A 19,381-nucleotide genomic window follows, 5' to 3' on the forward strand; every position below is an offset into this window, starting at 1 on the left:
CTGAAGAATTTTAACAGTTGCTGCTGCAGCCATGTTTAAAATCTTGGACTGTGATAATTTCATAGCCAGCTTTGAGCTTGGACAGAAGCAGCACTCGATCAAAGGTGAGAAAAAGAGTGTGGGTGGGCACTAAGGAGGTATCTACCTGTTTCATTACACGATGGATGGCAATGACACCCAGATCAGGGAGGTAAGATTGGATTTTGGCCTCTGTTAGGCCGTCGAGCAGCCTGGTGTAAATGACAGCACAGGAAGAATTCAAAGTTCTATGGGCCTCTGCATGATCAGTGTAGCCGTGAAGAAGCAAGGCGCAAGCAGTTGTTCTTGAGAATCAGAAGTAGTCTCTAAACACAAAGTGCCATTCCGTAAATTAGAGCAGGATTTCACAGGGCCGGCAATTGCATTAACACCTTTCTGAATAATAAACAGATTTACCATGGCAAAGGACAGACTGTCTTCAGTACGTGAAACCATGAGTAACTGTAGTGCAACAGGAAGTGTCTTTGAATCATTAGCATTATTACGTTTACGTTTTGTAGATATCGATTGTGAAGATGATTGGCTCATTGCGGGAAAATCCCCCATGATTACCAGCGTCTCTGATGACGCGCTCCTTCCAACTGGGGGCACACTTCACAACGGGTGTACCCGCCTTACGTGACTTCACACCTCAGGTCACACCTCCCGAACATCTGACAGAGGCACCAATCGGAAATTTGGGACGGTTGCAGCTCAGGCAATCACTCCTCCCTGGGCCTGGTCTGTACCAGAGGGTACGTGCAAACCCTACCATTAGACCCGGGGCTGGAAATTACGCGTTACCAAGTGAGCTGTTACACGTCAGACGAGTGGGCCAGCCTTCAGGAGCGCACAAGGAAGAGGAAGGAAAGAGGAACCTCAAACGCCAAAGCGGAGGAACGAGAGGAGAAGGGAAACAAAGAAAGGAAAAGGGAGCGAAAAACAATGGTGAGACTGTTCTTAAGTCAGAAACAATGTAGAACATTACCAATAAGACCCCAGACATGTTCTCCAAGGGAGGGAAAAAATATCAAGAGGATAGACATGCAGTACGGAAGGGAGAAATGCTGTGAAGGCTCCCAGCCGTGGTAGCCAAGCACAAACCCACTAAAGAGTGGCGAGCCTCCTGGTGAGGTGTCGAAACCGTGCTCACTACTTTTAGTCCTCATTCACAAACACCTGTCGCTCTGTGATTATGTTCTGCTTCATAAGACTCCATCCGTAAATCTCTCCAGCCCGTATACTCAGGCCCTGAACTGTGGAACACAGATACACTACTAAACAGCAAACGTCAAACAGTCTCTGTGAATAGATTAAGCCAGCCTCGTCCTTAGCCGACGATGTCTATCTGCCTGTTTCTACAGATTCACCAGCCATGATCAACGACATCTCTCCCCAACGACATCAATGACGCCTCCCTACGACACAGAATGCATGAAGTGTGCCATGATTTTGCCGCTCTATGTGACACGCCTTCTACTCTTTCACCCACCCCCGCCACATACAGTGTTTACTGCCGACGTCACATATTAATCTATACGACTTTTCCACCGAGATTCGAGGCGGTTCTGTCTTCGCCGTCTCTCTGGCAACGCAGCAAAACGCTTCAGCAACTCATATGCAGCTATAAAACTCCGAGCTCCCTCCAGACGCCGACCAGGACCACATACCGGTCAAAATCGCGAGTGACGGCATCACCTCTATTTTCGTCCCTATCTGCCCTGCAGCTAGTGAACCTTGTAGCGGTTCCTCCCGCTTCATTTTCTTCTTTTCTTGTCCTCGGTGTCGACGTACTTGGTTGCTACACTGGCTGAAATATGGGTTGTGGATTCCGTCACTGACTACGGTAAATAATGTAGCCGACAAATGCACAGTTACCTTTCACAGTCTTTCTTTCGCTTTTCACAACCTCGCCATATACAATATAATATGTGGCCAATGCACTATTGTTTAAACTTTCCATAAGCCTCATTAATATTTAGCAGGCGAACCCGAACCACCACTTACTGCTACAATAGTTTACTATTGAAAATCTACGAGCAGTAAAAACATAACCACATAACTCACCGTTCATTCGGAATAATCAGGTACGTGTGGAATACACTATTTTTTACGCGCGGCCTAATTGTTTAAACCTTACTCCACAGTTAAGTTGAAGCATTGTTGTTCTAGCCAACACAGGTTTCTCGTCAAACTCTGCCATCGACTGACTGTCTCGTGGCCAAAAATCGGGCCCTTATACAGGGTGTTACAAAAAGGTACGGCCAAACTTTCAGGAAACATTCCTCACACACACAAACAAAGAAAAGATGTTATGTGGACATGTGTCCGGAAACAATTTCCATGTTAGAGCTCATTTTAGTTTCGTCAGTATGTACTGTACTTCCTCGATTCACCGCCAGTTGGCCTAATTGAAGGAAGGTAATGTCGACTTCGGTGCTTGTGTTGACATGCGACTCATTGCTCTACAGTACTAGCATCAAGCACATCAGTACGTAGCATCAACAGGTTAGTGTTCATCACTAACGTGGTTTTGCACTCAGTGCGATGTTAACAAATGCGGAGTTGGCAGATGTCCATTTGATGTATGGATTAGCTCGGGGCAATAGCCGTGGCGCGGTACGTTTGTATCGAGACAGATTTCCAGAACGAAGGTGTCCCGACAGGACGACGTTCGAAGCAATTGATCGGCGTCTTAGGGAGCACGGAACATTCCAGCCTATGACTCGCGACTGGGAAAGACCTAGAACGACGATGACACCTGCAATGGACGAGGCGATTCTTCGTGCAGTTGACGATAACCTTAATGTCAGCGTCAGAGAAGTTGCTGCTGTACAAGGTAACGTTGACCACGTCACTGTATGGAGAGTGCTACGGGAGAACCAGCTGTTTCCGTACCATGTACAGCGTGTGCAGGCACTATCAGCAGCTGATTGGCCTCCACGAACACACTTCTGCGAATGGTTCATCCAACAATGTGTCGATCCTCATTTCAGTGCAAATGTTCTCTTTACGGATGAGGCTTCATTCCAACGTGATCAAATTGTAAATTTTCACAATCAACATGTGTGGGCTGACGAGAATCCGCACGCAATTGTGCAATCACGTCATCAACACAGATTTTCTGTGAACGTTTGGGCAGGCATTGTTGGTGATGTCTTGATTGGGCCCCATGTTCTTCCACCTACGCTCAATGGAGCACGTTGTTATGATTTCAAACGGGATACTCTACCTGTGCTGCTAGAACATGTGCCTTTACAAGTACGACACAACATGTGGTTCATGCACGATGGAGCTCCTGCACATTTCAGTCGAAGTGTTCGTACGCTTCTCAACAACAGATTCGGTGACCGATGGATTGGTACAGGCGGACCAATTCCATGGCTTCCACGCTCTCCTGACCTCAACCCTCTTGACTTTCATTTATGGGGGCATTTGAAAGCTCTTGTCTACGCAACCCCGGTACCAAATGTAGAGACTCTTCGTGCTCGTATTGTGGACGGCTGTGATACAATACGAAATTCTCCAGGGCTGCATCAGCGCATCAGGGATTCCATGCGACGGAGGGTGGATGCATGTATCCTCGCTAACGGAGGACGTTTTTAACATTTCCTGTAACAAAGTGTTTGAAGTCACGCTGGTACGTTCTGTTGCTGTGTGTTTCCATTCCATGATTAATGTGATTTGAAGAGAAGTAATAAAATGAGCTCTAACATGGAAAGTAAGCGTTTCCGGACACATGTCCACATAACATATTTTCTTTCTTTGTGTGTGAGGAATGTTTCCTGAAAGTTTGGCCGTACCTTTTTGTAACACCCTGTATATCATCACAATAATGGGTGCTGAAACTACACGTTGTTCAAAGTTTAATTTACAGAAATTACAATTAAAACTGAACTCACTAAATTAACTGAATTCATCGAAAAATTGGTTCTTTTTAACAGTGTCTTCTACTATAAGGGTTAGGCCGAATTATTTGTTTAAATCGAGAAATTAACAAATAACGTTACGCAAACAGTACTTTTGACAAAACTGAAAATTACTTAAGGGCTGGATTCGCTAACACGTTTTCGAATAGAGCCTAATAAATTCTTTAACAATACTATTGGCTGTTCCTCCTAATGTTTATACTTTGCACAGAATTTGTATTTGTTTGTCAACAATAGAATTTAATTTTCGAAACAATTACTTATTTCGCCCTATGATGAAAGTATTAACTAGGAATAGTCAAAATAAATTAGAAAATTGATTACATACATAAAACTAAGTATAAAATTAGATCTGGTGTTATATTCTTTAAAACTGAGGGCCAACTTTTGTCTTATGAAAGTGCAGATTATACTCACGTATATTAATGCTGTATTCTCTCTATGATGCCTGAGCCGAGTCTGCTCGTTTTCCGAGCTGCTATATCATTGCTTACTGGCGAGATCCGCTTCCCTGTCACGCCAATGGGTGGCGCTTCAGTAGTCTTTTAGTTGACTCTTTGGTTGGAGGCAGGTTGTTGAAGGATGGTGGGGCAGTGGCAGAAAGGAATGGGTGACAAACTGTGGGCGTTCGATTACGGGGCTTGATCGGTGGTCGCTCGTCGAAGTGGGCGGCTACTTATGTGGGGGCCATGTTGATCTGAAGAATTGGGGTCTACACTGGTGCACCTGATTGACTATCTGGGTTTGTGAGTAAATGTGGGCGTCGTGATCACGTTTTTCCCTGGTAACCGCCCCTCCTACCTCATTTTTGGTTAAGGTACTTCTGTTTGTGGATTTCGGCACCTGTGCTCTGGTGCTGGACTTGCCCCCGTCAGGCAGTTCTCCGTCACTCCTTGCTCAAGCTATGAAATTCGTCCTCCCCTCTGTGCGAACTCTCCTTATGCATGATATACTGTATTTGAGTCCATTTAAACTGTGTTTTCCTTTTATTGCAATTTGTTCAGTGATTTCGGTGATCTTGTCATTGTTGCTGGAGTGTGAAATTAATTTCGTTGTAATATGTTTTAGGTTATGTTAGTGACCACTGAGTTCGAATATCGAGCCTGACATTTAGGGTGGCAAGTTCTAGAGTATGAATTGTTGGTTCGTTTTCTGTGCTCACATTGAAAGGTCTTTGTGAGATCTAGAACTTGTCTTGAAGGAATTTATTGTTTACTGATGTATATTTTATTACTACTGTGATGTCGTGCTTCGATGTTAGCGCTCAAGCATTTCTACTTACTTTTAAGCTTGCTTACGTTAATATTTTTAGCTCTTGTTAAGAGTTGGCTGTTTAATGAAATTAATCCCTGTTTGGTCATTACTGTTTAACGATTAAGTGATTAATCTTTGTTTTAATCATGCAGTCATTGTAAACACTTTGATTTTGGTCGGTGTCTGCTTTAGGGCTTGCATTTGGTATTCTTGTATCGGGGCTTCGAAATTTACGTATTTGATGCTCAGTCTTGCATGAATTGTATCTCTGTGTGTTTGCGCTCAGTTTCCCGAGTTATTCTTAAAGTTGGAGCCGTCTGCCCAGGTGTGTGATCCAATACCCGCCGATTCAGCGGGCGTGGCTAGTCCACATCGGCTGTGTGTGTGTTTGCGGCGTGGAGTTCCGCCTCCCATTTTGCGGTAGCCAATGAGGCGACGCGGCCTCCCCACTTAACACGGCATCTCTGTAAGTTAAGTTCTTAATCTTATGGCATTCGGACTTAAATTTAAATCAATGTCTCTGCTGCCCTAAGCCGTCCTAGCCAAGCCTTGCCTATGCTAATCCGGCTTTGTCTTGTGTTGCTGCTTGATTTCAAGATCTTTCAATTCTTAATTGAACATTGCCGTAAATTTTAAAATCGTTGTTACCTTCTGTTCCAAAATTGTTGGTGCCCAAAGGGCGTTCCAAATCTTTCTTGCAAATACTGGACTTGTAAATTTTAAAATATTTTCAAATGCTGAACTTGTAAAATTTTGAATACTGTTACTTTCCTGTTGGAAATTTTGCTAAATTGCTAGTGCCACAAGCGCCCTCCAGTTATATTAATGATGCGGTCCAACGCACTGCTTTCCAGACAGGAAAGTGTGCCAGTCCCCGCCACGAATCCACCTGGCGGGTTAGTGTCGAGGTCCGGTGTTCCAGCCAGTGTGTGGATAGTTTTCAAGGCGATTTTCCATCTGCCTCAGCGAATTCGTTCTGGTTCTCCTTATTCCGCCTCAGTTAACCTATGTCAGCGATTGCTGCGCAAACACCGTCTCCCTGTATGCGTACACCATAATTACTCTACCACGCAAACATTGGGTTCTTGGGTTCACAGGGGGGGGTTCGGTGTTTGGCGGTGGTGGGGTGAGTGGACTGCTGTAGCCCGTTGTGAGGGTTGTGTACCACTAAGGGCTATGGCCGAGACAAAGCCTCTCTGTCGTTTCTAGGTCTCCAGTTCAATACAATACGATGGTAATCCTGAACGTGTACAATTTTTTTTTTTTAAATAAGGGCCACCTTCATTGTTTGAAGTTTACTATCTAATGAGTGGTTTTAAAATTGTTATGGTAATGCTCTTTCTGCAAAAGTAGTGAAGTCATATTCGCTTGGTTGAAATATTATGTATGCCTAAAGGGCTTTAGAGCTGTATTTTCATGAATGTTAAACTTTTTATTTTTTCTCTGATGGTTCAAATGGCTCTGAGCACTATGGGACATAACATCTCAGGTCATCAGTCCCCTAGAACTTAGAACTACTTAAACCTAACTAACCTAAGGACATCACACACATCCATGCCCGAGGCAGGATTCGAACCTTCGACCGTAGCGGTCGCGCGGTTCCAGACTGAAGCGCCTAGAACCGCTCGGCCACCAGCGGCCGGCTTTTTCTCTGAAGAAGAAAAAATATTATTGTAAGTTTGGTCCTTTTGGTTCGCCATCCTGGAATCTGACCATCAGTATAGACTTCTATGTCATAGTTTTTAAGTAACCGTATATCTGACTAAATAAACGTTTACCAACTATTGTGAAGTAACAAATGGTCTTCTGTAAACTCAGACTGCACCTTTCTCCCGCCCCTTAAGTTTTATTCTGAGGTGTCCAGAGATATGAGCTGGCATTAGGAACGCTAAGGTCTGTGTCAGCTATAGTTCATTACCTGAAAATTTTGAGTGTGCGATTTATCTATGTTATTTACCGGAACACCACCTTTCTTTGCAGTTTTGTTTATCACTGGAAACTTAACACGTGGCAACACAGTACTCTAATGAGAAACAATAGTTGACATCTTTCATGGCTTTATCTTGGAGGCTGTCAGCAGGCTGCTAATACTGGAAGAATCGAGTTTCATCGGCGACAATTTACATTTGCTACCGACGTTGCCCAACAATGGAGTATCCGTGTACAGTGCTCTACTTGAAAACAATGTGAAGAGACGGTATGTTGTGACATTTCTAGTACTGGTTGTAGGAAATGACTTCCAAGAAGTGAAGTATCAACTCTTAAGCAAGTTTTAATCGAACCACCACAATCAATTTTATGAACATTATTTTATCGAGTGCCTTTTATACCAGTTACACTATTTTTGTTTCTTTGGCGAAACCAGTGGAGAAACCTAAAATAACCGCATGCCTCCCGCAGTGCAGTGGCGGCACATGACGTCCTTGGCTCTGGCTGGCTGAGGCGTTAGGCGTCCCGCGGGCGTACTGCCCCTGCAGGCCCTTTGTTCTGGTTCTTGAGCAGGCCTATGAACACATCCGGCTGCAGCGGGCACCACGGGTCCAGCTCCAGCTGCGCCGAGATGTCCACCTCCAGACGCTTCCACTCGCCCCGCACTTTGAGCCGCATCTCCTCTAACTGCCTCCCAACTTCCAACAGCATCTCCTCTCTGGCAGTGTCGCTCGCTGGTGTGTTCCGCTGCTGAACTGCATCCCTGCCCACTTCATTCCCTCCATCTGTACAGATGCACCCAAAACAGTCCAAGTTACACAGATTCAGTACTTCTATCAAACACATCTACATCTGTAATCCGCAAACAACACCAAGGGTACTTAAGTTTTGTCACACCAAGTATATCAACTGTATAATTATTTTTTGTTTCACTATAACCGACATTTGTTGCAAGAATTCAGCAGTCACGTTGATGTTTACGAAAGTGGTGTCAAACTGAAAGACGTCATCAGACCATAGAGCCACACGAAATAAGTAGCTATAATAGTATCAACTCCACTACTGTGAAGACTCCCAAAATCTGACCACTGGATTGGAAAATTAGCATCGAAAATAACACGCACACTAACATGGGAAGTTTTTCCACTGGAACAAATGTAATTTGTCTTGTACGAGACCTCGCCAAATCATACTCATTGTCATCAAATACTATCTTTACCTAGCAAATGCTCGCTCATTACGTCACTTCCTTTCTCACTAAACTGGGAACAACTTTGTCACTCACCAAAGATCACTCACTCCTGACTTCATACGCTCAATGCTTTTGCTTTTAGAATATCAGCTCTGCCGCACAGGCCGACGATTCCCGTCCTACCCTCGCGAGGGCTACCTGCTGACTCCCGATTGGGTGAGCTCCATACACGCTCCAGGAAATTATTTTACTATTCAGACCTTTCAGCCAATCAGCCTCTACGACATAATGAAGTCCATTCAGAGGCTATTTCTTGCAAACACTCAGTACTTTCTATAAGGTGCTGCTTCCTGCCGAACCTATAAGAAGTTTCTTTTCCAAAAACTGTTACGGAAAACCAGCCATCGTATTGAAATCACTCACGTTTGGAAACAGCGAGGTTGGGCCAAGACACCACAATTCTAGCAGAATTAATTGAAGACTGGCCTATTATCGACAGTACCCGTCCTGGGAAACCGGCGCTGGCATTCAACAATGGCTTCCACCAACCAGGACAACTGTAGTTCTCACAATCGACTAGCCAGCTTTTTTTTTCCCCTCCAGTCAAATGAAACAACGGAATGAAACTAGTCCTGGGCCCCACATGAGCTATATGGACGTTTCTCTTACCCTCGGGATTTGAGTGGTTTTATTTCATGTCAGACAACAGACTAGATTAACTAACTGACTGGGTTATGGAACTAAACAGCGTGGTCATCAGTCCCACAATTCAGCAGTTACGTGAGTAAGATAGAGGCTTCAACGAAAAAGTGGGCGAATCCAGTCAGAGGGGTCAAACTATAATGTAGGGAAGCTAAAAACACAGTAGAAGGCATAAAAGGGTATGTCAAATCTAAAAACTGGAACAACGAGATAAAAGAGCGGTCATGGGTCCCGGACGCACAAAAGATGAGTTCCCAAGCACAACCACCTTGACCCTGCTCCAGGAGTAAAGCAATACCTTATAACTGAAAATAACCACTTTCACGAAGGAAAGTGAGGAGCGGGTCAGCCATCAGAATTGTCCACTAATATTAAAGACAAGGAATTCGGAAGGACATAGTATGAAGGGCCAAAAGAAGGGGACACTCCAATATATGGGAAACTATCAGTCTAGCTCCACAACAACATTTTGGGGGTGGCTCGTTACGCAAGAGAAAAAAATGGATGAGCCTAGTTTGACCGATGCAACGACAGCGTAAGACAATGGACTCCTTTCAAGAGGAGCGAAAGGAATAGCGCCAAACTTTAGTAATCTCCTTGATTTTGCGGTGTTTATTACTCAGAGCAGTGGCGCACCAGTTATTTCATTTTTGAACAAAAAGCGATATGATGTGAACCCTCATATCTGCACCTGGAATCACGAAAGGGGATTTTTTTGGGGGGGGGGGGTAAAGTAACTGCCTCCCTAGCCAAACGGACAGCCAGTTCATTCCCTGGGATGCCCAAATGATTTGGGGCCCAGAGAAAGACAACTGAGCAGACGGCACAGCCAAGAACAGAGAGAAGGTCATTGATAGAGACCAAAGGGTGATGAGAGTAGCATCGGTGTGCAGACCGCTCATTGAGTCGGTGCTCATTAAAGCACTGTGGACGGATGCCTGAGTAACAACATGAGACGTCAGACTAAAGCTGCGGTCGCAGTGGTACTGTTATTGGTGGACTCCGCCGCCGAACGACATCGGCCGATATTTTCAAATCAGTACGCCTCTACGTGCGCGCTGCAGCCGATATTATCGTCCAAACGTACAGATTTAGGATTACAATAAGTGAAATTAAAATTATTTTTGTTTGGTCATATCATGTTTTTCATGTTTTTCATGCTTTCCCGACGGATCCGTTGCAAATACGCTTCTCGGGTTTGCCGCCGGATCGTATTGTGTAACTTGCACAATATTTCCTCGATGCAACTGCTCGACATCATCAGGTGGTGGTAGCTGCTGCTGTCACTGCATATAAAATATAAAAATAAGTTGTTTAGGTGACAAGAACGACGTATCTTGTGCTTGAAGCTATTACAGTGGACCAGTTTGGATTGTGGTAGAAACGGCGGTAAGATGTAATAATAATTTGTAGACAACTAATGTCCACCTATGTCAGTAAGATGGTAATTCTGTTACATGAAATGGTTTACAAATGGGGTGTATGCACGTGTTTACACTTTTCAGTGCTTTAGGTGTTCAGAGTATCTTATTCTGAACTTTATCTTTCATGCGTGTGCTGAATGAACGTCATTGAGGCTTTAGTGTTGTCTGCAAAACTTCAAATAAATTAAAAAAACGGAGTGTTCATAATCTTGCTTTTCAAAGTCATCACTAGTCATCGCTAATATGTAAAATAAAACTGAAGCCCAATACGTGATACACTGAGTTAACGAAAGCTAATTTCAAGTACCTTCAGAGATTTGATTCTCGTTCTGTTAAAGAAATTGGATACATCGAAGATGCAGTTCTGACTCAAGTAAAAGGAAGTAAAATTACGCTATTTGACCTCTTTCCAATAAATAGTCCATACCACTATCTGAAAAACAAAGTTTCAAAGTTTGTGTGATGTTTTGGATGTTACTTACAATGCCCTAAAGACTAATATAAAAACTAATATTTTTCCTCTTGCACCCCAAATACTAGGAAATACTAAATTTATTCCATGCCAATTTGGGAGCTATACTATACACACGTGCACTAAAGGACACTGTAGTTGGTTTTTTTCCTTTACTACAAAAAATGGTTCAAATGGCTATGAGCACTATGGGACTTCTGAGGTCATCAGTCCCCTAGAACTTAGAACTACTTAAACCTAACTAACCTAAGGACATCACAAATGTCCATGCCCGAGGCAGGATTCGAACCTGCGACCGTAGCGGTCGCGCGGTTTCAGATTGTAGCGCCTAGAACCGCTCGGTCACCCAGCCGGCCCCTTTACTACAAGCAGCACTCAATCTGGGATAATACTGCCAACAATTCTTGTTGCTTTGTCAAATCCGCTCGGTATGTATTTAAAGAGCACCTAAGTTTCCTGTAATATAGTCTGATTATCTGAATGTGATGCCAGTACTGCAATTATTTTCATCGTATTTATTCTAAACGACCTGCTGTGAAATCACAAATCTGCCTTTCATTAATTAAATAATACTTGTTTATTCACACAAATTTCATCAATGCATCATACAGAAACATCTACTTTCACCATGTACATTAACCATTATGTGCTCATAACCTCAGTGGTACATCTTACCTCTGTATCATTACAACCCATACTCAAAACAACATGCATTGGATATATCTTTATTGCTATATGTATAATTGAAACTACGCATTTTCGTAAGACATATACACTGAAGAGCCAAAGAAACTGGTACACATACCGAAAATCGTGTAGGGGCCCCGCTAACACGCAGAAGTGCCGCAACACGACGTGGCATCGACTAGACTAATGTCTCAAGTAGTGCTGAAGGGAATTGTCACCATGAATTCTGCAGGGTTGTACACAAATCTGTAAGAGTGAGAGGCAGCGGAGATCTCTTCTGAACAGCACGTTGCAAGGCATCCCAGATATGCTCAATCTTTTTCGTGTCTGGGGAGTTTGGTGGGCAGCGGAAGTGTTCAAACTCAGAAGAGTGTTCCTGGAGCCAGTCTGTAGCAAATGTGGACACGGGGGTTTCGCATTGTTCTGCTGAAATTGCCCAAGTCTGTCTGAATGCACAATACACATGAATGGATGCAAGTGATCAGACAGGATGCTTACGTATGTGTAACCTGTCTGAGTAGCATCTAGATGTATCAGGGGTCCCATATCACTCCAACTGCACACGTCCCACACCATTACAGAGCCTCCAGCAGCTTCAACAGTCCCCTGCTGACAAGCTGGGTCCATGGATTCATACCCGTACACGTCCATTTCGATACAATTTTAAACGAGCCTCGTCCGACCAGGCAACATGTTTCCAATCATCAACAGTCCCGTATTGATGGTTCTAGGCGAGGCGTAAAGCTCTGTGTCGTGCAGTCATCAAGAGTACACGAGAGGGCCTTGGCTCCGAAAGCCCATATCGATGTTTCGTTGAATGGTTCGCACGCTGACACTTGGTCCCGTTTTGCAGGATTTTTCTGGCTGCAGCGATGGAGATTGGATGTTTTACCAGATTTCTGATATTCATTGTACACTTGTTAAATGGTCGTACGGGAAAATCGCCGCTTCATCGTTACCTTGGAGATACTGTGTCCCATCGCTCGTGCGCCGACTATAACACCACGTTCAAACTCACTTTAATCTCGATAACCTGCCACTGTTGTAGCAGTAACCGATCTAACAACTGCGCCAGACACTTGTCTTCTATAGGCGTTGCCTACCACGTCGCCATATTCTGCCTGTTGACATATCTCTGTTTGAATACAGATGTCTCTACAAGTTTCTTCGGCGCATCAGTGCATAAACATGTGAAACACCATTTACAGCATGTTAGCATGAAAGATGGCGGCCCATTTTGACTCTGATCTACGGTGAGAGAAGGAAAGTGGCCTCACAAAGTTAAAGCGTTTTTGAACTCATATCGTAAAACTTGCCAAATAATTCCAAAAAATGAAGGGACTGTACAGCACTCGCCATGCTGCTTTCGAGAAACAATTATAGCTCATTTACATAAATTCGTTATCTTTGCAATAGCGAACGCCTCAGTGCAGCACAAGTCGCCACGCAGAGGCGTCATGGGAGCCATCGGACACTTTGCGGTTAAAATCTAACGTTCTTCACATATACATTCTAATCTAACCACCTTGACCCCGCCAAAACTGGTGGAGATAAGACACAGTGTGACCAGGCCATCAATTTCATCTGACAACATTTCCTGGAAATCACTTTACAATCTTCTAAGAAAAGTGCATAGCAGTTTTTTGAACAGTCGAAAATAATACAATGGAAGAGTCTGCTTGGCAGTGTTAGGGTGCAAAGGGCAAATTGTCTTAACAAGCATGATTGTTTATAGCTTACATCAAAAATTACGATTGCTAACAGAATTTCATCATTAAAATGAACGAACTACGTTTATAATTTAAGTTTATTGAAGCTCTTTCTTCCTGCCAATTTTCACCCCTTACCCGTAATTCTCTTTTGGTAAATGCTGAGGTGATGTGAACAGGTAGCATATGGGATAATATTTCTTTTAATTGATCAGCAACTTTATCACTTGCGTATTAAGCAAATACTGCCACTTTTTGGATGTGTTACCTTCGCTAAAAATATTTTATCATCATGCGTTAATATTCTTTGAATGGTTAAGCAGCCCAGCATTCGCCTAGACGAGTGTGTGGAAACGGCTCTAGTACCTTATTTACCTGGATACTTATACAGGGTGAGTCACCTAACATTACCGCTGGATATATTTCGTAAACTACATCAAATACTGACGAATCGATTCCACAGACCGAACGTGAGGAGAGGGGCTAGTGTAATTGGTTAATACAAACTATAAAAAATGTACGGAAGTATGTTTTTTAACACAAACCTACGTTTTTTTAAATGGAACCCCGTTAGTTTTGTTAGCACATCTGAACATATAAACAAATACGAAATCAGTGCCGTTTGTTGCATTGTAAAATGTTAATTACATCCGGAGATATTGTAACCTAAAGTTGACGCTTGAGTACCACTCCTCCGCTGTTCGATCGTGTGTATCGGAGAGCACCGAATTACGTAGGGATCCAAAGCGAACGGTGACGGACCTTAGGTTCAGAAGAGACTGGAACAGCACATTACGTCCACACCTTTTTATTGGTCTTTTTCACTGACGCACATGTACATTACCATGAGGGGTGAGGTACACGTACACACGTGGTTTCCGTTTTCAATTACGGAGTGGAATAGAGTGTGTCCCGACATGTCAGGCCAATAGATGTTCAATGTGGTGGCCATCATTTGCTGCACACAATTGCAATCTCTGGCGTAATTAATGTCTTACACGCCGCAGTACATCTGGTGTAATGTCGCCGCAGGCTGCCACAATACATTGTTTCATATCCTCTGGGGTTGTAGGCACATCACGGTATACGTTCTCCTTTAACGTACCCCACAGAAAGAAGTCCAGAGGTGTAAGATCAGGAGAACGGGCTGGCCAATTTATGCATCCTCCACGTCCTATGAAACGCCCGTCAAACATCCTGTCAAGGGTCAGCCTAGTGTTAATTGCGGAATGTGCAGGTGCACCATCATGCTGATACCACATACGTCGACGCGTTTCCAGTGGGACATTTTCGAGCAACGTTGGCAGATCATTCTGTAGAAACGCGATGTATGTTGCAGCTGTCTGGGCCCTGCAATGAAGTGAGGACCAATGAGGTGGTCGCCAATGATTCCGCACCATACATTTACAGTCCACGGTCGCTGTCGCTCTACCTGTCTGAGCCAGCGAGAATTGTCCATGGACCAGTAATGCATGTTCCGTAGATTCACTGCCCAGTGGTTTGTGAAACCCGCTTCATCGGTAAACAGGTAGAACTGCAACGCATTCTCTGTTAATGCCCATTGACAGAATTGCACTCTATGATTAAAGTCATCACCATGTAATTGCTGATGTAGCGACACATGAAACGGGTGAAAGCGGTGACGATGCAGTATGCGTATGACACTACTTTGACTCAGTCCACCGGCTCTCGCAATGTCCCGTGTACTCATGTGTGGGTTCATGGCAACAGCAGCTAACACACCAACTGCACCCGCTTCTCCTGTGACGGGCCTGTTACGGACCCGTTTGCGTGCTACGACCATATCTGTTGCATACAGTTGGCGGTAGATATTTTGCAATGTGCGGCACGTTGGATGCTCTCTGTCCGGGTACCGTTCTGCATACACCCGGCAGGCTTTAGTTGAATTTCGTCGACACTCACATAAATGAGTATCATCTCCGCCTTTTCAGAGTTCGAATACACCATGCTCACAGTTCCTACAACACTACACTATCACAGACGTCTGGTAACACGGTGTACTACAGTTGGTCTGCATGCGGAGACGAATGCAGAATAACAATAGCAGCAAGCGCTACATGCGGACACTGCGACAGCTAGACCAAACCACAACAGTGCACTACAGCCACACTCGTAAACACGGTCGTCATCGTAAACATGTCCCTGCAGATTGTGCTCGCCGACCGTGGCCCATGTTTGTTACAACACGCAACTGAACGTCGGAGGTTTCAAGCGTCAACTTTAGGTTACAATATCTCCGGATGTAATTAACATTTTACAATGCAACAAACTGCACTGATTACGTATTTGTTTATATGTTCAGATGTGCTAACAAAACTAACGTGGTTCCATTTAAAAAAAACTTAGGTTTGTGTTAAAAACCTACTTCCGTGCATTTTGTTTTATGATTTGTATTAACCAATTACACTAGCCCCTCTCCTCACGTTCGGTCTGTGGAATCGGTTCGTCAGTATTTGATGTGGTTTACGAAATATATCCAGCGGTAACGTTAGGTGACTCACCCTGTATATAGACGCGCAGAGTGGCCCGGCGGTTTGAGGGGCCATGTCACGGATTGCGCGGCCCCTCCCCGCCGGAGGTTCGAGTCCTCCCTCGGGCATGGGTGCGTGCGTGTTGTTCTTAGCATAAGTTAGTTTAAGTAGAGTGTAAGAGTTTAAGTCGAGAGACCGAAGACCTCAGCAGTTTGGTCCCTTAGGAATTCACAGACACACATATATAATTAAATATTTTGGGCGTGTGCCTAGACTCTGCACAGACTTACCACAAATGCAGGTTACCTGTTTATTATTTATTCTTTGTAGGAATGTGCAACACAAAATACGAAACTGTCTTGTGAAGGACGCTCAATAGAGGTTGCAATGGACAGACCATGGCGTTGAGATTTACCTTTTCATTTTAATCAAAGATTTCTCTTCCATAGTGAAAAGAGTTATAATACAGAAGCCATTATCCGCGGCCGATTATACAATACTATGAAAATATTACTGCATATACGCATGGACTACCATGTAGGCACATCTGTATTCTATGACGGCAAAAACAGGAGAGAGATTACATGAACTCTGTGCTCTATAGAACTGAAAAACTTAGATCATCAGAAACATCTGAAAGCTGGTAACAATAAAAACTGAATCCTTATCACTATCTGCGGCCTATTATTTATTGTATCTAGCTGCCGCTAGATACATTACATTCATACCAAAGTTCATGGTGGAGTGGATGCTACATTGCCTCAAACTTTATTTTTTCATAGAAACATTAAAAAATTTACAACTACTAGCTGCACAAACTTCACTGATCATTAGTTATGTGGTTAAATCTGTCTCATCGAGTCACTTCACAACACAACGCTATCACCGAGACCAAAAGCTTTTTCAAAGGGAAATATTCAGAAAAAGTAATTAATCTAGTAGTTCAACCAGTAAAAATCAATGGCAATATTTCATATAATTCCTGGCTATGGCAGCAGGTTGGACACTAACGATAAAAGAACTCTTTACACAATTGTTTGAACATTTTTATACAACATTACAAAGATTACCTGCTCTGTGAAATGCTTTGAGCTTTACACAGTGATTGCCAACTGTTTGTCCAGCCAACATCTGTGTTCATCACAGTTCATTATCGAACTATCAGTTTAATAAGCCACGGCTGCAAAATATTGACAGGAATTCTTTACAAACGAATGGAAAAACTGGTAGAAGCCACCTCGGGGAAGATCAGTTTGGATTCCGTAGAAAGGTTGGAACACGTGAGGCAATACTGACCCTACGACGTATCTTTGAAAATAAATTAAGGAAAGGCATACCTACGTTTCTAGCACGTGCAGTTTTAGAGAAAGCTTTTGACAATGTTGATTGGAATACTCTCTTTCAAATTCTGAAGGTGGCAGGGGTAAAATACAGGGAGCGAAAGGCTATTTACAATTTGTACAGAAACCAGATGGCAGTTATAAGAGTCGAGGGGCATGAAAGGGAAGCAGTGGTTAGGAAGGGAGTGAGACAGGGTTGTAGCCTCTCCCCGATGCTATTCGATCTGTATATTGAGCAAGCAGTAATGGAAACAAAAGAAAAATTCGGAGTAGGTATTAAAATTCATGGAGGAGAAATAAAAACTTTGAGGTTCGCCGATGACATTGTAATTCTGTCAGAGACAGCAAAGGACTTGGAAGAGCATCTGAACGGAATGGACAGTGTCTTGAAAGGAAGATGTAAGATGAACATCAACAAAAGCAAAACGAGGATAATGGAATGTAGTCGAATTAAATCGGGTGATGCTGCGGGAATTAGATTAGGAAATGAGACGCTTAAAGTAGTAAATGAGTTTTGCTATGTGGGGAGCAAAATAACAGATGATGGTCGAAGTAGAGAGGATATAAAATGTAGACTGACAATGGCAAGGAAAGCGTTTCTGAAGAAGCAAAATTTGTTAACATCGAGTATGGATTTAAGTGTCAGGAAGGCGTTTCTGAAAGTATTTGTATGGAGTGTAGCCATGTGTGGAAGTGAAATGTGGACGATAAATAGTTTGGACAAGAAGAGATTAGAAGCTTTCGAAATGTGATGCTACAGAAGAATGCTGAAGAGTAGTGGGTAGATCTCATAACTAATGAGGTACTGAATAGAAATGGAGAGAAGAGAAATTCGTGGCACAACTTGACTAGGAGAATGGATCGGTTGGTAGGGCATATTCTGAGGCATCAAGGGATCACCAATTTGGTATTGGAGGGCAGCGTAAAGGGTAAAAATCGTAGAGGGAGACCAAGAGATGAATACACTAAGCAGATTCAGAAGGATGTAGGTTGCAGTAGGTAGTGGGAGATGGAAAAGCCGGCCACGGTGGCCGTGCGTTTCGAGGCGCTTCAGTCCGGACCCGCGTGACTGCTACGGTCGCAGGTTCGAATCCTGCCTCGGGTATGGATGTGTGTGATGTGCTGTGCTTAGCTTAGTTAGGTTTAAGTAGTTCTAAGTTCTAGGGGACTGATGACCTCAGATGTTAAGTTCCATAGCGCTCAGAGCCATTTGAACCGTTTTTTTAGATGAAGAAGCTTGCACAGGATAGAGTAGCATGGAGAGCTGCATCAAACCAGTCTCTGGACTGAATACCACCACCACCACCACCACCACCACCACCACCACCACCACCACCACCACCACCACCACCATTTATGCATGAGACTGACGCATACCGGCATTCGTCTGAGGCCACTAAACAAACTAACTCCGAGCAAGATGTTTTTCATACCTGCATTGCTGATATGTTACGGAGGACAATATGGCAGAACACAGAATGCGTCAGCAAGCCAGTTGGATATTTGGTTTCAAAGACGCAGTCCGCATGCAGCTGGGTGAGGGCGAGTGAACTCCCAAAAAACTAGGTGGGCTCAGGAAGATGAACATAAAAGGTTTCAGAAACATGTCGTACGACCGCCATTAGTAAAGAAGTCGCACTGCTCTTCCTGGAAGAGACTGGAATGAGCACAAGATTATAACTGATCATCTGGTCTGGACAGAGGAATCTAAAGGAACAAAATACATGAAAAGAAGTAATACAACTCAAGCCAATACAATCATGTCCTTGCGACATTCGGTCAGGACACTTAAAGTTCTTTAGTTCAAGCTCGTAGTTTAATTACTAGCATTCACATTGCCAGAGGCTCAGTTTGGCGTTTTCCAGTCGTCGCGCACACGCTATTTTGAAATTATCATTCAGATCGTGCAGCTATCAGTTAACATTTCAAAATCAGCAGCAGTACGCAGGTGCAGCTTTGGAAGGTGTGGTTGCGACACGATTGAATCTTTCATTTGCCATCAGCACAAGACCAATGACAGCATGTACACAGAGGAGAGAAAACACCCGGAGGCAGCAAAGCGAACCGAAAGTAGTTCACGTGAGATGTCTAAAGACGGCCACTGTTCCCACACCACGGGGACAGAATGACCAGCCCACCAGGCAGTTCGGGTAAAGCCCACTCAGATGTTCACGTAGTGATGCTTACATGTTCCAGAGCCCTCTTGCGGCATCAGTGGAATTCACCAAGGATA

General features: G+C 43.8%; 1 protein-coding gene across 1 annotated transcript in view; it reads right to left on the minus strand.

The window, feature by feature from the left end:
• Positions 1–7,545: 7,545 nt before the first annotated feature.
• The window catches only part of LOC126234371 (uncharacterized), a 74,747-nt gene continuing 62,911 nt past the window's right edge, over positions 7,546–19,381 (minus strand). The window contains exon 3 of the mRNA XM_049943059.1: positions 7,546–7,915. Within this exon, the coding sequence (XP_049799016.1) occupies positions 7,647–7,915 (269 nt within the window). The 3' untranslated portion in view covers positions 7,546–7,646. The remainder of the gene's footprint in view (positions 7,916–19,381) is intronic.

Source organism: Schistocerca nitens, chromosome 2 (genome assembly GCF_023898315.1).
Source record: "Schistocerca nitens isolate TAMUIC-IGC-003100 chromosome 2, iqSchNite1.1, whole genome shotgun sequence".
Classification (NCBI taxonomy): Eukaryota; Metazoa; Arthropoda; class Insecta; order Orthoptera; family Acrididae; genus Schistocerca; species Schistocerca nitens.